We start from the raw sequence: 16,989 nt of genomic DNA, 5'->3' as shown, positions 1-16,989 counted from the left end.
GCTTGACCTTTTGCCCCGCTTCCATAGAAACCCCTACAGTCGAACGTTGAGGCTTCTCGGATCTTGGCTTCGATGCCATCCCATGTCTATCTATTTTGGAGCTTGACCATCATCGGCAGAGAGTTTTATTGACTATTTCCATCAAACTTCATGCAAAGGAATTCGCCGAGGATATTGCAAACAAGAACAGTAGACATTGCAGATCAGGGAAGAGATAATAGTAAAAAAAATGTGAAACCTTGGGTATTTGAAAACAAAGTAGCTAAACAAAACAAATAAAATGCCACAGACAGATAAAGAGGCTACATATACGAGCATAACAACGAAAGAAAAAAAAAAAAAAAAAAAAAAAAAAAAAAAAAAAAAAAAAGGCCAGGTCATGTCCTTGCCTGGCATGCAAATATGAAATAACATTATTTTCAAATATGTCAGGACCGCCGGACACGGTTCCAAATCCGTTTCATGACATTGTTGTCTGCTGGCGGTGCCCAATGGTCAAAACTACCCAGACTCTTGTCCATGCTGTCCTTGGGCCCTGAATCCAGTAAAACCGAAGTTGTAAAATCGTCCCGGTATATGGTGGGTTGAGACGTTTGCGTGCGGTGATTCGCTTGCTGTGGTTGGTTTTGCTTCCAGCCATACATCTGTTCCTCGGCAGCTCTCAGGTCTGGCCGAGTCAGAGTCATGCGCAGAGTCATCTCCCGAGACGAGACGGGCATTTGCGTGTAGGAGTCAGGCAGAAGCCGTGTAGGTCGTATCTGCGGCTTTTCAGTCGCAAGCGGCGTCTTGGGCGAATCCGGCTCACCGATCGAACCTTGTTCGCTGTCAGAGAGCTTCTCATCTTCCTCGTCGTCGTCTTCCTCTGCAAAAAAGGTTTCCATGCCCTTGGTTGATTCGGGCAGAGCTTGCTTGGACTGTCGGTTTTTTGGCTTTTCCTGTGGGCCTTCATTGGCCGCCGGGCGGGCGTCAACAGAAGGAAACCCGAACTCGATCGCCTCGTCAAACTTTTGCGGTGATGCAAGGTAGACCCTAAGTTTTAACCGAGCTTCAGGGTCCTGGTAATGTGCAGCGGCTTGGTCGATGGGTGAAGAAAGCAGATCCTGTTGGGCTTGCCTCGAAGATATCAGGGACATGGTCCTCGACCTCCTGGTTGAGACTGGCGCTGAACAATTTGCGAATCCTCTGGGACTATGAAGAGGGCTGCTCGGTGTGCTCGCCGCATCCTTGGTCATGGGCCGTGATAATGATGTCGAGGATCGTCCGAAGGGGAGTTTCGTAATGGAAAGGTGCCGACGGAACGAAGGACGGCGGTCATGTTTGGGCGATGGTGATGAGTCCCGCAAATTGGCATGGTAGTAATCCATCGAGAGTCGCAGGTCGAGATCCTCGTCATCTTCCATCCAGCGGAAGCTATCATAAAACGAGTCAGGTATGCTGGGCGATGTCTCAGACAACGGTGTGGATACGCCAGCCGAGTGGGAAATGCGACGATCCATGGTGTCAACTGTCGAGGGCGTTATGGTATGATCCGAGCTCAGGGGCGACGCCAATGGCGAATCCAATAAGGAAGAGTTGAGAGTATCGATGTCTGAAGTGAAGGTCTTGCTAGATCGCCGCCCGGCCTTGTAGACAGCCTCATCAGCCGCGTCTAATAGAACACTGGCGCGCAAGTGTTTGGCGAGAACTACTTGTTCCTCGCGGGTGAATTGGCGCTTCTTGATCTTTTCCGGTAAGTTGTTGACAAAGGAAAGCGAGTCGGCATCGAATGTTTGTTGTTGTGGCTGCCGAAGTGGGCGTCGCCTGACCTTGCCGACAAAATGGTCCGAAGCACTTCGTTCCTGGCGAGGCCGACGCCGCCTCACGTTTTCTACGTAGTGATCAAAAATGCCTTCAACCGAGCCTGACGGTTGTGCGAAGCGAAGACGTTCAAGCGTAGAGAAGTACTAAAAAAGGGTCGTAGGGTGATATGTTTAGCGAGTTGTTCCAATTAAAAGGAAGAGCTTTGCAAGTGTGTTGGTCATTTCGGTCATTCCAATTTCACAAGGAAAGAAAAAATAAAAGAAAGGTATAAGAAAAAAATAAAATAAAACAATAGGAAACTTCAAGTAGCAACCTAGGTGTCTAGGCCTCAGTCGAGCAAGGAACGAGTCTCGGCAGCCATGTCAGAACTCAACTAATGCAGGAGGGCATGCCAATAAATGCAGGGGAAGCAATCAACGGTTGAATGATGCAGGAACACGGGTTTTAAACGCTAAACGAGAAGTAGCAGACAAGTCGGCCTGGGCTGCCATCACGCTCCATTATTTCAGAGGACGCATGCCCTGAAGGAACGCCGCCGACCCCGCTGGCGTGCAGAACGAAGGCAGTAAGGGCATGGGGGACCCGCCGTGTGTCAACGAATGCCTCCGCAGACCGGTCAGGTTACGGCCCATCCAGCTCAGACAGGGCATGTCGCTTAGGAAACTGGATGCGGTTGACTTAGGGCGCATCACCCCTCTCAAGCCACCCCTCTAATAAAAGACAAGAAGAAATAACAGCAAAAGCAAATCTGGGAGGAAAAAAAAAACATAAAGAAAACGTAGTAAGGATTTTCGAACAAGCCATGACGCGCACGGTTGATGTCTTTGGAAATGAGAGAATCACGGCATACTAGAAGCGGTAGACTGCCACTAATAGAAGCAAAGACCAATGCGTTGCGCGGGGGGTCGTATGCTCGGGTAAAATTGTGATGAAAAAGGAAAGGTTAGGTTGTAGGGTTCAATACTCCAGTTGAAAATTTTGAAGCGTGACATGAATGCAGGGTACATACTGCAATGAATTGGGTTTGTTTGTGACAGCAAAGAAAGATAGAGATACGAGAGTGGGATTAGAGAAAAAAGGCTAGGTTGTTTTGGGCTTGGTATGCGGTGTCACAACAGCAGATACACTGAAGTTGACTCCATGGCAAAACTGAGAAGTGATAGCCAAAGGCGAAGGAATCGTTGACAAGGGCCAGAGTAAAGTCGAACAACCTAGTCAGCCCGCCCACACGCCAGCGATTTTCTTCTCAGCTCCAACCATTGTACTATACTTGGTAGATTCGAACATATTTGCTCGACTGTTGAACCGTCTGGTACTTGACTGACTTGCGTGTGACAATCCATCTCCCGGGTTGGTTCGTGCCGACTGGTCAACGGCCTTGACGTGCACGACACACCCAAAGAGACGATATAGCCCGTGCTCACTGGGGCTGACTGGCTGCGCTTGACTCTTTTGGCGTCCTTTAAGAAAATCAAGCGCCATCAATATGTCCAACCGATAGTGCGTGGCCGCCACGGTTGCAGTGCATGACCGCTGGCGCACGGATACACCAAGAGGTGGGCGATGCTTTGAGAGGGAGAAAAAAAAAAAAAGCTATAGAAACAACCAAACTTGGGCGTTTCCTATTTGCACTTGCTCCGCTTTGCTGCAGCCTCACTCAATGTGCTATGTGATAGATCCACTGCTGCAGAACCGCAATACTGCGTCTGGACTTTGGTGATCGTCGCCCGAACGCGCCTGGCGCAGCGATCGTCATTGAATCAGTGATGCAAGGCTACCGTCCATTGCTGAATATATCCGTGCCATTCTTGGATATGTGCAGTAGGAGCCATATACAAACTGTTTCCAATCCAACTTGCTTCATCGAGGTGGCGCGAAAATGAAAGGCATGTAATGTGTGCAATGCTGGAAAAGGAGTATCATCTTACCTTTCTTTGAACTGCCAACGGCAATGCCTCGAACTCTTCTTTGGTCAAGGGCGGAGGTAAGCCTGATAGAGAATCCCTCTTCTTACTGCTATCCGTAGTCGGCGGAGGGGGCATAGTACTGCCGGTGGAAGTGCTCATCACACTGCTGCTTGTGCTTTTCCTGCCCATATATTCTGCACTAATTTGCTGTTGGCTTTCTTTGCCCTCGCAACGAACCCTCCGGTTTAGGAACCCGGCCTTCGATTTCGGATAAAGATGGGTGAGCGAGTTGCTGGTCGTTGCTGTCGAGTACGAAGCCCCATCACTTGGGGTCGAGCGGTAACTGCTCTCTGGAGAGGCTCGCGCCAAAGACGGCATCGTGGCGTCAACGGCTCGTCTTCTCTGGTAGTTTCTTTTGTTGAAGAGATGGCTTGCGTGATAGATTTAAGACGTGGCGTATTCGAACGGGGGGTGTTTATTGACAGGGTCCGGTTGCGGTAGGCCGGTTGCTGAGGCTTTAAGATTAGTGTCCTCCGGATCAGAGAAGCGGACGAAGGATTCTATGGGCGATCGCTGGGCTCGGCTCGTTGGATCATTGAGAGATTAACAGATATTACTAAGGTAAAGTATACAGTACCTAGGTAACGTAGGGTAGGTAAGGTAGGTGGATAGGAATTCGGGGGGGGAGAAAAAGCAAGTATAAAACAAGAGGAAAAGCTAGGGATTAAGAGAATTATCAGCTTCGTAAGGAATGGTGCAAGACCTAGTGCCAATTGCCGACCAGCACGTTTCAATAGTACCAATAACGTCTAGCGGTAGAAACAAACATTGGACGACGACAACATGGGATGAAAGGGAAAACGGGAGAAAAAAAGGGCGCCACGGCTGGGACCAAATCAACCAACCTGACGACGGAATTCCAGTTCCCCTGACCCGTGGTCGAGCCTTCCCAGTCGGTTGTCTCTGTCACCTTGACCTTGACTCTGGGCAGGGCCGGGAATACCGGGGCGGGAGGATATGGTGGTCGATCAATTGTTCATTTGGTCATGCCAAAAATGTCACTTGGCTTGTTTTATTTTTTTATTTTTTATTTTTTTTTTCCCTTACCCCTTCGCACTGACATCTGTCGCTAGAGTACTCCGTACAAGCAAGAATGGTGGTAGTTTTGGCGGGCCGACGTGAGGCGTGGCGAGCGTGGGCCAGGCTCTGCCACGAGCTTGCAGGGGTATCGCAGTCAGCCGCCCAACGACATTCCTCGCTCCTGCCATCTCGCTACCAACGGGTTCAATGCCAGGGGTAAGTAAATAAGTGTGCCTGCTGTACAGTAGGCCTGCTTACTCTATACCCTCTCGCACTACCCGTACCTTGCCTTATGCAACTGCAGTACCCAGATTCCATGGTACCTGGACTAGTACTATCAAGGTTAGTCATGGCTCAGCTGTCTGCTTGTTCAATGTCCTGTCGCTATATTTGTACCTCACATGAGATATGGATAAGTAGATACGAAGATACGGAGTAGATGCTGCACGTACAGAACTTTATGATAGATATGTTTCCTGTGAGTGAAGTGCACCGAGACTGGGCAACATTGGCAATACGAATGCACATTCCCTTTTTTTACTCTAGGATACCTGTCAGACAAGAGTCGGCTGATGCATTTCAGGAGCAGCACAAAACATACATGAAAAGGGTCTCCCCAACGGACAAAGTCATAGGCACAAACAAGGTAGGGGTTCGTTGAAACGTCCCGGTATGGTACGCCAGATTTTCGTCGCCAGGTCCCACCCCGGCAGGACCCCCACCAGAAAGGGGGGCTCTGTCATTGAGGGATGATGACCCTAATGTGACTGACTGACTCTGGTGCTTTTATGCTAATAGGTGTTTAGTTCACTCCCTTTTGCAATGCTTATCTTGCTTGGGCCGGAGACAAAAGGGCAACAACATGCGAGTCGCTAGCTTTAAGGGCAAAACTGATGTCTTTGTTTCGGTCTCAAAACACCAAAGTGTATTTTTTTTCTTTTTCTTTTTGTTCCTTTCGCAAACGAGTCCCTTTGGGGACTAGTTGGCTGACTAGCTAATGAACAGGTGCAGTTGACAAACTTGGGGCTTGGTTCGTTTCTACCGGACGCAGGTGAGGTACCTACCTAAATTAATGTTTAGTACACAGCTTTTGTTTTGCTCGTCCAAGCTGTGGTAAGGTTGGGGAGCTGGAGGAGGGCGGGGCGTTGACAAGCACGCTAGTACCCAGATGGGGTGTCATTGGGATGGATTTAGGGGTGGATAATAGGCGATTCGCTCTGGTCCACTGAAATGTTCCTGCTCATCCATGGAGCCAATGCAGCGGATGGCCAATAAGGTCTAGTACCAGGTGCTTTCGGCAGTGAACGATCCAATGTTCATGTGGCGCAACAGACAGTGAGTGGATGGGACGATGTGCTTAATGTGACTGACTGGTGGAATCACATCAATGCAATCCATAAGGATAGCTACTAAATAGCCCTTTGGTCCGCGGGAGTTTTCAGGTCCGACGGTTGTCACAATTCACAAAAATTGACATGGCAGCATCAGCAGTGGGCCGGCACCTAGGCTGAAGGCTTTCTCCAGCTGTCAGCGCCTTACCTACCATACCCTAACGCAAGCAAGCCGGGCAGGGTAGTGTTTTAACTGGAGGGCGGTAAACGATTCGAAAATTCGTGGAAGCAATGGAAGCTCGTGGCCTGGTCGTCCGAATTGTAAGGGAGCTTGGGTAGGTACCTAGGTAGGAAGCTATCCGTATAGCATCGGTGGTACGACAACGAAAGAAAAGTAAAGGAAAGCTTCGATAAGAAGCAAATCTTGAGATTAATACCCCACGGGCAAACGGGTGTTTATGCTTCTTGATAACACAAATTACTTGATGTACAGCACATATGCAAGATGCCTAGGTTATGCTAGCGTTTATGCCCCTGATGGCCTGAATAAAGAAGAGATCGGCATATTAGCCGATGCACACCCGCGAGCATCAAGTTAATTTCAAAAGCCCCTTCCTGGCACGTGCGTTTTTGTGACATCAGGGCACTACCTTAGGTAATTACTGTACTCCGTCAAGACTTTGTTGACTCGACCTGTAAATTGTCACCCTTTTTTTCTCATTACAGACGCGATGTCGTGTCTTCTCCATGAGGTCCACTGAAATTTGGAAAACGAGAAAATGGCAACCAAGCAATTACGCAACTGGAGATGTAGAAAAGGTCAAAAATAATGCAATAGAGAAGAAAAAGAAAAAGAAAAAATTTGTTCATGTCGCTAGGAATACCCGTTTTGGAAGAGGTCTGGTCTAAACACCGCTTTTGCTCCGAAGTGGCAAAATCCTACGTAGAATTCACAGAACCGAAGGCCGCATCGCTATTAACCTGAGGCGTCTAATGTGGACGCTTGTCTTTGGATATTGACAGACGACAGCTCCGGACCTGCCTTAGGTTACCACCTAACCGGTAGCATGCTGGTATCCTCGCCGCTTGGGCAAACTGACATCTTAGCATGCCCAGTCCAGCTTGGTCCACCACTAAGAGAAAAAAGAGAGAGTGAGAGAGTGAGAAAAATGGCTTTGGCGGTCTGGATCTGGCACTGGTCCTGCAGATCGATCTGACGCCTTGACTTCCTTTCTTTGAACAAAACATTGGTGTGAACAGCGTAACAGTGACGGGATACGGATAGTCTAGGCAAGTGACAGCTAGGCTAGCTAGCTAACCGATCAGCCGGGCGAACGATTGGATCTTCAACCCCACATTACTACCTAGGTACTGGTCTGATGTTTTGACCGTACCGCTGAGGCTGGACTGGGTAAGGTACCTTACCCAAACAAGAATATGTCTGGACCTTTTCTGATGTCTCGATCAAAAATGTCAAAAGAGATCCGGAAAATATCGCGCATGGAAATGCCAGCCAACAATAGTGAAACCTGGCGATCGCTTTGCATCGAGATAGCTTGAGTTCAGATTGTTCTCAAACCGGTATATGGTTGGCCGATGATTGAACGATATACAGATGAAAATCTGTTTGCACCTTATTTTTTTATTTCTCACTTCAACGAACCATGCTTTTTCTCTGACAAGAAACGAAATTCGGGTTAGACTACTATGTACGAGGAGTACGAGAAAAAAAGAAAGAAAAAGGCATCGGCCCCGGTGTGCCGGAGCTGTCTGCGCGGACGATCCACCTGGAGTGCCTAGAATTGGCCAAAGGGATGGAATTAGCAACACATTGGGGCTCTCAACTCTTTCTTGCAAGGGTATATTGCTTGCCAAGATACCAACAAAAGATTCGCATCGTTCGTAGTAGTACGACAACCGGAGACGACCAGGATGGAAATCTTGTGGACACAATTTGTATTACATTGTCAACCATCCCAGGAGGAAAGATCCCTACAAGCTACTCTCCGTCAAACACTTCTAGACATTTCGTCTACCCTAGTTCTCTGCCTGCAGTATCTACTGTACGTGCCTGGGGTACGACACAACAACGTACGCGTCGCGTAATTCGGGTGCAGATTGTAATTATCCATGAATCGAGCTTTTGGTATCCACCTGAACAAGTCTCTTCCCAGCAACTCGTCAAGCCTGCATCTGGTGGGTTGTCATAAGAGTCCAATTTGCCGCGTGGCACATCCGAAAATATACTCTTCAAGTCACGGCTTTTTATTACAATCGTCGCTCGCCAAAAATATCACTCCCATAGAATGTCTGCAAGGGCACTGCGACTGGAGACCTTGCCTCTGAAACAAGGCGAGCGAGTCGAACCGCAGGAAACGAGGCTGTGCGGTTGGTGGGAGAATGTTGCATCTTGACATGTATAATTTGAGCGGCCATTCCAATGCAGAGTAGGGATGCCAGGTTGGAAATCCCTCATGAGATGGCAGAGAAAATCCTGGTCGCGGCACGCTAGGGAGGACAATACCGGTTAATCTCGCCATAAGTGTGGTTGCCAGAGCCACACGGGGCCGCCGGCGCGCGACACGTTTAATTCGGTTGTTGGTGGAATGATGACACCCTTTTAGATCACCTACTTCGTATGTAATCAGATACTACAGGGCGGCTTGATCTAGGCCTGTCTATAACATGGAGAACCCAGCTATTTTTTGTGTAGCGCAAAAGGCTGGCGCCAGAGTTGCTCTTGCATAAAAAGTCGCCAGTCTCAACTTTCAGACAGCCTCAAGTCGGCTGGTTCAGGGTAGGTATCTCATTCAAATATCCCACATCTGCCAAATATGTTATGATAACAAACATGACCAAAAACGAATATAATCCATGGTCAGCTCTCCGAAGCCAAGAGATCACCCGAAAAAAAGAAAAAAGCCGCGTATCTTGTTCCAAGGCCTAGTGGCAGTCTCCAGAAAGAAAAGGTTGAGAACATTGGGCGAAGAAACAGAAAGAATGATACCCAGAAGGAGATGGTGTTGGTGGATGATGGAAGAATGTATCCTGCCGACCTACCTGTGTAAATCAGGCAGGGCTCCTTCCTTGACAGGAATATGAATATGTAGGTACCCGTCCGTCGGAAGCTTTAGTTGGTTGATGCAGTGTCTGTTGTCGACGGATGCAGTCGAGCGGATACAGTTAATTGGCTCTGTATGCTTACCTAACACGCGTCGCAACTTGACTTCTCTGGCCCACAATTCCAATCGCTCAGCCTTATCGCCTTTGCGCACTTCACTTCATTCCATTCCAGCGCCCGCCTAGTAGCGTCGAGGTCCTTCATTCGCCCACGACTATCCCACGAACCGAGCATCTTGCTGCCAAAGTCCGCCCAAGATCTACAGAGCCTTCGCTCTGGATCTACCTGAGATAGCATCACGGTTCTCAAGACCTTATGCGACTTGGAACGAGCTATACCGGCCTAGCATTCCAGCAATCGCACCGAGGACCGCCAGTCGACTCTTCGCTACATAGTACTAGTGCTTGAAATATCAGCGCTTTTCGTCGCTCGAACGTGGATATTGGGCGGGCAGCTGGCCCGGGGCATCAACTGAACCGAGTGCGCAACTGCGTCACGTCCAAGGCTAGCTCCCGACTTGATCAAACAGGCAACTTTCCTCCGTCGAACTTGCGCTTCCCGCTCTTGCGCCGCCCACCATTGTGCTTGGCTTGTTGCGAAAAGTCTACACCTATCCCCCCAAAATGTTTTTCCTCCACAACCTCGAGCGGGTGGTCTCGCTTCACCCGTCATTTTTTGGCAAAAACATGCACGAAATTGTGGTGCAGAGACTGCTTGCAGACACCGAGGGAACGTGCCAGGGCGATTTTTACATCATTTCCGTCATGGACGCCGTCGATATCTCGCCCGGAAAGATTGTTCCTGGCAACGCGATGGCCGAGTTCACCGTAAACTACCGCGCCGTGGTTTGGCGTCCCTTCAAGGGGCAGACTGTGCGTTGAGCAGAATCCACCCCCGCAGACCGATGCAAAAGGATCTTTGGGTGTTTGTGCGGCGGCGCTGACTTGTTTTATCTTGCGCGTCAGGTTGACGGCATTGTCGACTCGGTGAACCAACACGGCTTCTTTATCGCAGTTGGTCCCCTCAGGGTATTCATAACGAAGCAGGTGCGTAGAAGCAACGCGGTTCCGACATAGTCTCATGGACCTTTTAACACGATATAAAATCACAGATGTGCCCACCAGATGTCATTTATGATGCGAATGCAAGCCCGCCAGTGTTTACAGATAAGGACACTTGGCTTGTCGATGTTGGCACTTTGTGCAGGGCGCGCATCATCGGTCTCAGAAGTGAGGTGGACACAATGTGGGCTATTGGTACCGTCAATGAGGACTTCCTCGGGTAATTCACATTCCACATCCTAGCCACTTCTGGTTTCTACTTGGCCAATACTAACATACTCGTCCCAGCCCTCTTGAGTCTACTTGAGTTTGGACTTGGTAAACAAGGCATCATTTCGAATTGGTCATGGTTCGGGGTTTTGCCTGCATGATGCAAGAGGCCATAATGCATCCTCACCACCTGAATTAGGGAGGCTCGTCGGCATGGGAACCACCGTGCCCCCAAATAAGATGGGCTACATGATATAGCTCGGTGTGTAGGAAAACTGACCGCTTCTTGGCAAGTAGGTATACAGAAACGCATGGGCATATCTGCCAAGATTTGTTCCAGGGTTTTCCTTGTCTTATTTTCTGTTCATACAACCTCGATGCGCAATTCAGGCTCACTCAGGGTTTGTGTTAATGCTATTGGGATACCCAACAAAAAACCAACCTCACAATTTGTGGGATGCAACCACGGATACACAAGAATCACTTGATCGCTTAAGCAAATAGACTCGCCTTTCTTCATGAGATAGGAGCAGATTTGTTTGGTTGCCCGTAAAGATCTTTTCAAAATTGAAGCTCAGGTTTAACTTTATTCTGCAGAACTGCACCGTCTAGAGCTATCATGTAATGGGAACGCGGTGGCCAAGTTGGCTGCACCCCTGAAGTGAACCTAAAGTTACAGACCGAGATGCAGAAAATGTGCTGCTTGCTGTCTGCACTATATTTAATTGACATGAAATTGTATAAATAGAGGCCTCTATCACCTTCTCAGTATATGTTCTGGGTTTTTTGTGATGCCATATAAGCAACGTTAGTGGTTCCTAAGACAACCCCCAACAACCTCAATAACCTCACATACGGTATCCAAAAAAAAAAAAAAAAAAAAAAAAAAAAAAAAAAAAAAAAAAAAAAAAAAAAAACTGCATCATCCGCACCTCAGGGAAAATCCAGCACACGGTGTTTATGGTGTTCTTGAAGCCAGAGCAAGAAAATTTACTTGATTGAGTTCTTCTCAAGGGCTACTACGACCAGGTTACTACTAAATACCAAGGTCATCATTAAGAATTACGCGGGTTTCTGGCCTAGGCAACCAGCCAAGGGCAGAATAGCCTTTAAGACTGTTCCCTTCATCGTCAGGGTAAACAAATAGGAGCTGTCAAGCCTGCCCAACATGGGTTACAAAAACGGCAATTGCATCAACAAGAAGTCGAACCATGCCTTTCAACAGACCAGGACCGCCGGCAACGGACAGGCTCCCAAGCCCAACTGCTGTCGCGACTCAGAGGACGAATACGACTCGAACGGACATTACAAGGGCAGCCACCATAGCCAGCTGCTTCTGACGGCCAAGACTTTACGTGACGGAACTGCCTGGAAAGGCATAAGTCCCGGCCTTCCGTCGACCACAGCATCTCCAGCCGCTGAGAATAGCCGCAAGAGGCACAAGAGCAATCATGACTCCATCGTGCCAAAGATCACCGTCACCTCTCCGGACGGCCTCGTCTCCTACGGCAGCTGGGATACACCTGTCCCCATGGTCAGACTGAAGACGTCGCGGGCCAACGCACGACTCCTCCACGTGGGATGGAGACCGGCCAGGGTTCCGGAAGAGCCCGGTTTACAATCGTCGTCGCTACAGCACGAGCAGGGACAGTACACGCTGGCTACAATCGATGATGGTATCGCCAGGCTGGTGATGAAGAAAAATGTTGATGTCGAGAACAAGAACGGTCATGACAAGCTGTTAGACTATGAAGAATATGATTGGGACGATTAGGCGGTGCATAGTGGGGAGTGCGAGCATGTGTATTTTGTTTGGGGGTTTTGTATTTGAAAGTTGACGAATACGGGCTGGATGCAGATTGGGCATCAGGTACATTACAATAGTAACAAGAGAATCAATGTTGTTAATTGCACCATACCGTCGTTTCCATACCATAAACGTCAGTCGCATCCAGCATTAGTGGAAAGAGTCTTATCCACTTCGGAATGAAATGGATTGTGATGGATGCTTCCACATTCTCGGACTGTTGGCCTGTGCGCAAAAGTTTGAATGGCGGATGGGTAGGTCCGGGGCTCAGCCCACCTGCCGACAAAGTAATTAGCTAAGGTAAGGTAGCTTGGGTATGTAGTTAGCCAGCAAGCGGTTACAGTTCAACAGTGGTCCCCACATGACAATGGAGTCCCAAGGCACAGAGCGAAAGTCGGGTCCGCTCCAGTCATTCAGTCAGTCAGTCAAATCAGTCGTCCAACTAAACAACGGTAGCATCCGTGCTAAACACAGAAGGCCTTTTCGATGGACAACACATTAACCGGGCCAGCACATTTACTCGACGCTCACCTGCTGTAGCAGAACGGTCACCGCTTACCTCTCTCTGTTCGCCCTCCATCTTTGAAGAGACTTATCCGCCGCCGACATACCTAGGTTACCAAGTGGAAATTATGTCTTGGCAGAGTTCTGGCCTTCTCTAATTCCCCGACAATTTGTTCGCCGAACCTCCCACGACCAGACGAAGACTGACTACATACCACGCAAAACACCTACTACGTACAACTACCCGACAATCCAGTCTAACCCGGAAAAGGAGTGGAAGCATCTTGCAGCGGCAACAGCAACGGAGCAGCTAGACCCAACCACACAATATATTGACATATTGGCCCAAGATGTCTCTTGACTTGGAAAAACACCTCACCTTTGTAAGTAGATAGCATCCTTTCCACCCCGCCTGATAACCACCTCGGTTACATGCCTACTTGCCTACCCTACCCACTTTTGTCACAAGACAGCTTCGACTACAAGAAATGTCCTCCCCGCTTGTATATATGATACTGACTCTAAATCCTTTTTCCGCCATTGATAGTACGGTGCATACCACTCCAACAAGGTCAACATTGGCATCCACATGATCTGCGTGCCCTTGATCCTCTTCTCGGGCTTCACAATTGTATGCCCACGCCTTTACACTACCCATCCGCAACTCGGTGAAGCGCCTCATTTTCGGTCGCAGGCCAAGCGAGTAACGTATGCAGCCGTCGACTGACCCCTCCAACCACACTGTACATAGGCATCAAACACGGGCCCTCTGTTCCATCTGCCCAGCTGGCTAGTTATCCCACACCTGGAGCCAACGCTCGGCACACTGGCCGCCCTCACATGGGGAGGTCTGTACCTGCTTCTCGAGCCAGTCGCTGGTACGCTATTGGCCATAATATGCCTGGGCGCCGCCGCAACTGGCAACCGCCTCATCGAGGTAGACGCTGAGACCACGACCAAGGCCGCCATTGCAGTCCACGTTGTTTGCTGGATCTTTCAGTTCATCGGCCACGGCACCTTCGAGGGCCGTGCCCCGGCACTGCTCGACAACCTCGTGCAAGCCGTTTTCCTCGCGCCTCTCTTCGTCTGGCTTGAGCTTCTATTCGCCCTGGGATACCGCCCTGAGCTTCAGGCTCGCGTTGAAAAGGCCGTTCAGAAGGAGATTGCCAAGTTCAAGTCGAGCAAGGAGGCCAAGAACGGCAAGGCGAACTGATATTGCCTCGGTAGCTGGGCAGCTTGTTTACCGCAATTGATAGAAGGGATAGGATACCGGGCGACTCAACCGAGGCTAGCAACGGCCCCGATAGAGGCATGCATTACTAACAAAATGGCATATTTCGATGATTGACTTTGGCTCTAGACTTTGTTGGGCTCGACCTCCATGACATAGAATCTCGACTGTTCTCTTGATCTTACGTTTTGGACTTGACTGCTTAGCGGCAGTGGGATACCTTTCTAGAGTTACCAGCTTTGGATTCGGGAAACGAGCCGCTGCATCCGACATGCAGGTGCTGTGCAGTCACTCTGCATAAACATGCGGTCCGCCCACCCTGGACAACGATTGATTTGGATACAACCTTCGAGACATAGCAAGGTGCCCCGTGACACAGCTCTCGGCAGGTCTTGGCGACAAACAGCGTTCTCCGGGAAGAAGCCATATCAAGCGGGAAGAGGCATGGCATGAATGAAGGTGTGGTGTAACGTAGAGCGTCTCGCTGAAGCATTTTGATAGTATATTCCTGTCAAGAATGGAACAGAATGAAGAGAAATGATAGACAACAGCTACCTCCCAAAGCTCGAGACCACCAGCCTATACTGATTTCACTTTGTAGGCCTCACTTGAGCCGAAATAGTCTTTGGCATTTCAATGCTGGTATCCTTGTTTGGATATTGTTCGTTTTACTATGAGAAAGAAACCTCTCATTAAATCACACGTGTTATACGGAGAAAAAAACTGGATATGGCGAATAAATGCTGACCAACAGAGATTTCTTTGGTTCGCGAGTTAATAATATACAGAGGCCTAAGGAGCACGTCTTACCTTGGGGAGCCGGGGGGGAAAAAGACCCCTAAACTTAGCAAAAACCCAATCGCATCAATTTTCTCTACCTTTTTCGATGAGCTTGGCATCAGCGCAGACCCAATCTGGGCTTGCAGCCCTCCTGAAAATGGGCGAGATCAAGCTACGCATCGTGGCTCCAGCCGACGCCGTGCGTGGACGGCTTTTAAGCTGCGTCACAGGGGGGTGCGACTTCTTTGCCCGAGGCAGGGACGTGTAGGACGTCGAGGGGACGACCGCCTTGGTGCTTGGTTTTCTCCGGGGTGGGTCTTCGGTCTGCCACTTTTCGTAGGTGAAGCCGGCCGGCGGGTCGGAGTGGGAGCCGCTGGGACGCTCGGCATCGCGTCGGCCCGCCTTTGAGGACGAGGACGAGGACGAGGCGGCCTGCTGCTGCCTTGCTTTACTCTTACTCTCGACTACGTGCTTGGCCCAGACGATGTTTGGGTTGGTCGGGTCGCCCGCCGCGGGGACGTAGAGCGGCATCTTCACCCGCGGCGGCTCGCCCTTGGGCTGCTTCTTGCTGCGGTCCTCGGACCCTCGGCTCCGTGAGGCCACGCTGCGGTTCTCGCGCCGGAGCCGCTTGGTCCGCTCCTCCCTGGCCACCCAGGCCTCGTCGGGCCGCTGCAGGACCGAGGCCTCGGACGTCGTGCGGTGTCTGCGGATGGCATTGCTGCGCGTCAGGTTCCGTTCGCTGTCGGGCTGCTTGACAGCGGCCAATAGGGGGATGATGGGGTCTGTGGTGGCGGACCGCTGCTGGTCGCCGTGGGGCTTCTTACCTTTTTTCTTTTGCGCCTGCTGCTGCTGCTGCTGCAGGAGCTGTCTCTGCTGCGACGACAGCGGTGGAGGGTCCTGCCACGTAGGGCCGCGGTAGCTCATCATCTGGTGAGGCTGCATCGGGGCGGTGATGGGCCCCCGGCATCGGGCGCAGTACCACTCGAGGTTGACGGGCTTGGTGCGCACGACGCGGTCGCAGGGGCGGTGGAGGCCCAGGCACTGCGCCAGAAAGCCTTGGTTCTGCGCCTTGTTCCGGTCGCACTGCTTGGTCTTTTGGTTGTAGGAGAGATTGCACTTGGTGCATTGGTCGAAGCGTTGAATGCACATCGCTGCTGCTTGTGTTTGTGTGTTTGTTGTTGTTGGGTTTGAGGGAGTAGAAGGGGACAAGGGGGATAAGGAAAGGGTTTGAGAGACTTTACCTTGAGAGTTGTATTTCTTGAAAGAGAGTGGGGGGAGGATTCAAAACCAGTTGATTCCCCGGGTGTTGATGGAAGAAAAGCCTAGAGGCTGTGACCTGGAGAATTCTAGGGGTTGCGGTGGTATAGAGGACAGACTTTGTGTCTAGCTGTCTCTCTCACCCACGAAGCTTGGTTTGCTCGGTTTTGCAATTTGGGATTCTCGTCACAGCCGGGCGATTCTCGGCTCTCTGGCGATGATTGTTTGTTTTAAGCAAAGCTTTCTGCGTCTCTGTGTGGAGAGATGTGATGATTGCAGAAACAGCTGGAAGCTTTTCTTTTATACCACCAAGTATCCCCACGAGCGGATCATAGTAATATGCCGCTGGCTCTTTTGGCATTGTTCGAGAGAAAGAGATAATGGAATTGTTGCATGTCTTGTTCCCAAGTACAAAGAAAACAAAAAGAAATGTTTCTTTGTTCCGGCCAAAAGTCGGTAGTTTACTATTCCATTGAGTCTCACTAGATTCTTTGTCTTTACTTGCCGAAGACCAGAGATACATAACAAGAAGATGGCCGTCTTACCCCGGGGAATAGTCCAGATTCATCTTCGTAGACCTCATGAGTAAAATCCAACTAGAAAGTCACATCAGAGGTACTAGAAATCAGCCATGAGCTTCGTCACGAGATTCTTCAGCAAGGGGGACAAGGACGGAGTGGAGGTGACAACCCTCCAGCTCGACTCTCCTCAGCAGCAGGACCCACCCTGCGAGTGTGACGACGAAGACTACATGACGCTTGCCGACGCCTATATTTCTGACACAGTGGAGGATAATAGGCATGCTGCGCAACGCCTATTGCGGCTTCAGATGCACAAGACCAAGCAAGTGCAGGTCAAGAGCTTCAAGGCTGGACAGTAGCATGTTCTGTTCTGGTATGT

General features: G+C 50.0%; 6 protein-coding genes across 6 annotated transcripts; 4 read left to right on the top strand and 2 right to left on the bottom strand.

Moving 5' to 3' along the window:
- Nucleotides 1-329: 329 nt before the first annotated feature.
- PgNI_08838 (uncharacterized protein) lies at nucleotides 330-4,788 on the bottom strand. Its single transcript, XM_031128828.1, has 2 exons — nucleotides 3,729-4,788; nucleotides 330-1,943 (listed from the first exon to the last, which is right to left on the bottom strand). The coding sequence occupies exons 1-2, from the start codon at nucleotides 4,083-4,085 to the stop codon at nucleotides 429-431; spliced, it is 1,872 nt and encodes a 623-aa protein (XP_030979328.1). The 5' UTR covers nucleotides 4,086-4,788; the 3' UTR covers nucleotides 330-428.
- A 4,622-nt stretch (nucleotides 4,789-9,410) lies between these two features.
- Nucleotides 9,411-11,142, top strand: PgNI_08837 (uncharacterized protein). Its single transcript, XM_031128827.1, has 3 exons — nucleotides 9,411-10,111; nucleotides 10,205-10,285; nucleotides 10,351-11,142. Exons 1-3 carry the CDS (start codon nucleotides 9,863-9,865, stop codon nucleotides 10,522-10,524), a joined length of 504 nt encoding a protein of 167 aa, XP_030978901.1. The 5' UTR covers nucleotides 9,411-9,862; the 3' UTR covers nucleotides 10,525-11,142.
- Nucleotides 11,143-11,678: 536 nt separating this feature from the next.
- On the top strand, nucleotides 11,679-12,284 carry PgNI_08836 (uncharacterized protein; the record flags this gene model as incomplete). The annotated part of the gene is made up of 1 exon (XM_031128826.1): nucleotides 11,679-12,284. The coding sequence occupies one exon, from the start codon at nucleotides 11,679-11,681 to the stop codon at nucleotides 12,282-12,284; it is 606 nt and encodes a 201-aa protein (XP_030978900.1).
- A 420-nt stretch (nucleotides 12,285-12,704) lies between these two features.
- Nucleotides 12,705-14,681, top strand: PgNI_08835 (uncharacterized protein). The gene is made up of 3 exons (XM_031128825.1): nucleotides 12,705-13,204; nucleotides 13,369-13,452; nucleotides 13,573-14,681. Exons 1-3 carry the CDS (start codon nucleotides 13,172-13,174, stop codon nucleotides 14,032-14,034), a joined length of 579 nt encoding a protein of 192 aa, XP_030978902.1. The 5' UTR covers nucleotides 12,705-13,171; the 3' UTR covers nucleotides 14,035-14,681.
- A 235-nt stretch (nucleotides 14,682-14,916) lies between these two features.
- Nucleotides 14,917-15,981, bottom strand: PgNI_08834 (uncharacterized protein; the record flags this gene model as incomplete). Its single annotated transcript, XM_031128824.1, has 1 exon — nucleotides 14,917-15,981. The coding sequence occupies one exon, from the start codon at nucleotides 15,979-15,981 to the stop codon at nucleotides 14,917-14,919; it is 1,065 nt and encodes a 354-aa protein (XP_030979058.1).
- Nucleotides 15,982-16,720: 739 nt separating this feature from the next.
- Nucleotides 16,721-16,969, top strand: PgNI_08833 (uncharacterized protein; the record flags this gene model as incomplete). Its single annotated transcript, XM_031128823.1, has 1 exon — nucleotides 16,721-16,969. One exon carries the CDS (start codon nucleotides 16,721-16,723, stop codon nucleotides 16,967-16,969), a length of 249 nt encoding a protein of 82 aa, XP_030978904.1.
- Between the last annotated feature and the right edge of the window lie 20 nt (nucleotides 16,970-16,989).

This window comes from Pyricularia grisea (assembly GCF_004355905.1).
Source record: "Pyricularia grisea strain NI907 chromosome V map unlocalized Pyricularia_grisea_NI907_Scaffold_6, whole genome shotgun sequence".
NCBI classification, from domain to species: domain Eukaryota; kingdom Fungi; phylum Ascomycota; class Sordariomycetes; order Magnaporthales; family Pyriculariaceae; genus Pyricularia; species Pyricularia grisea.
The sequence above is the reverse complement of the archived record's forward strand: the minus strand, read 5'-3'. Positions and strand labels throughout refer to the sequence as shown.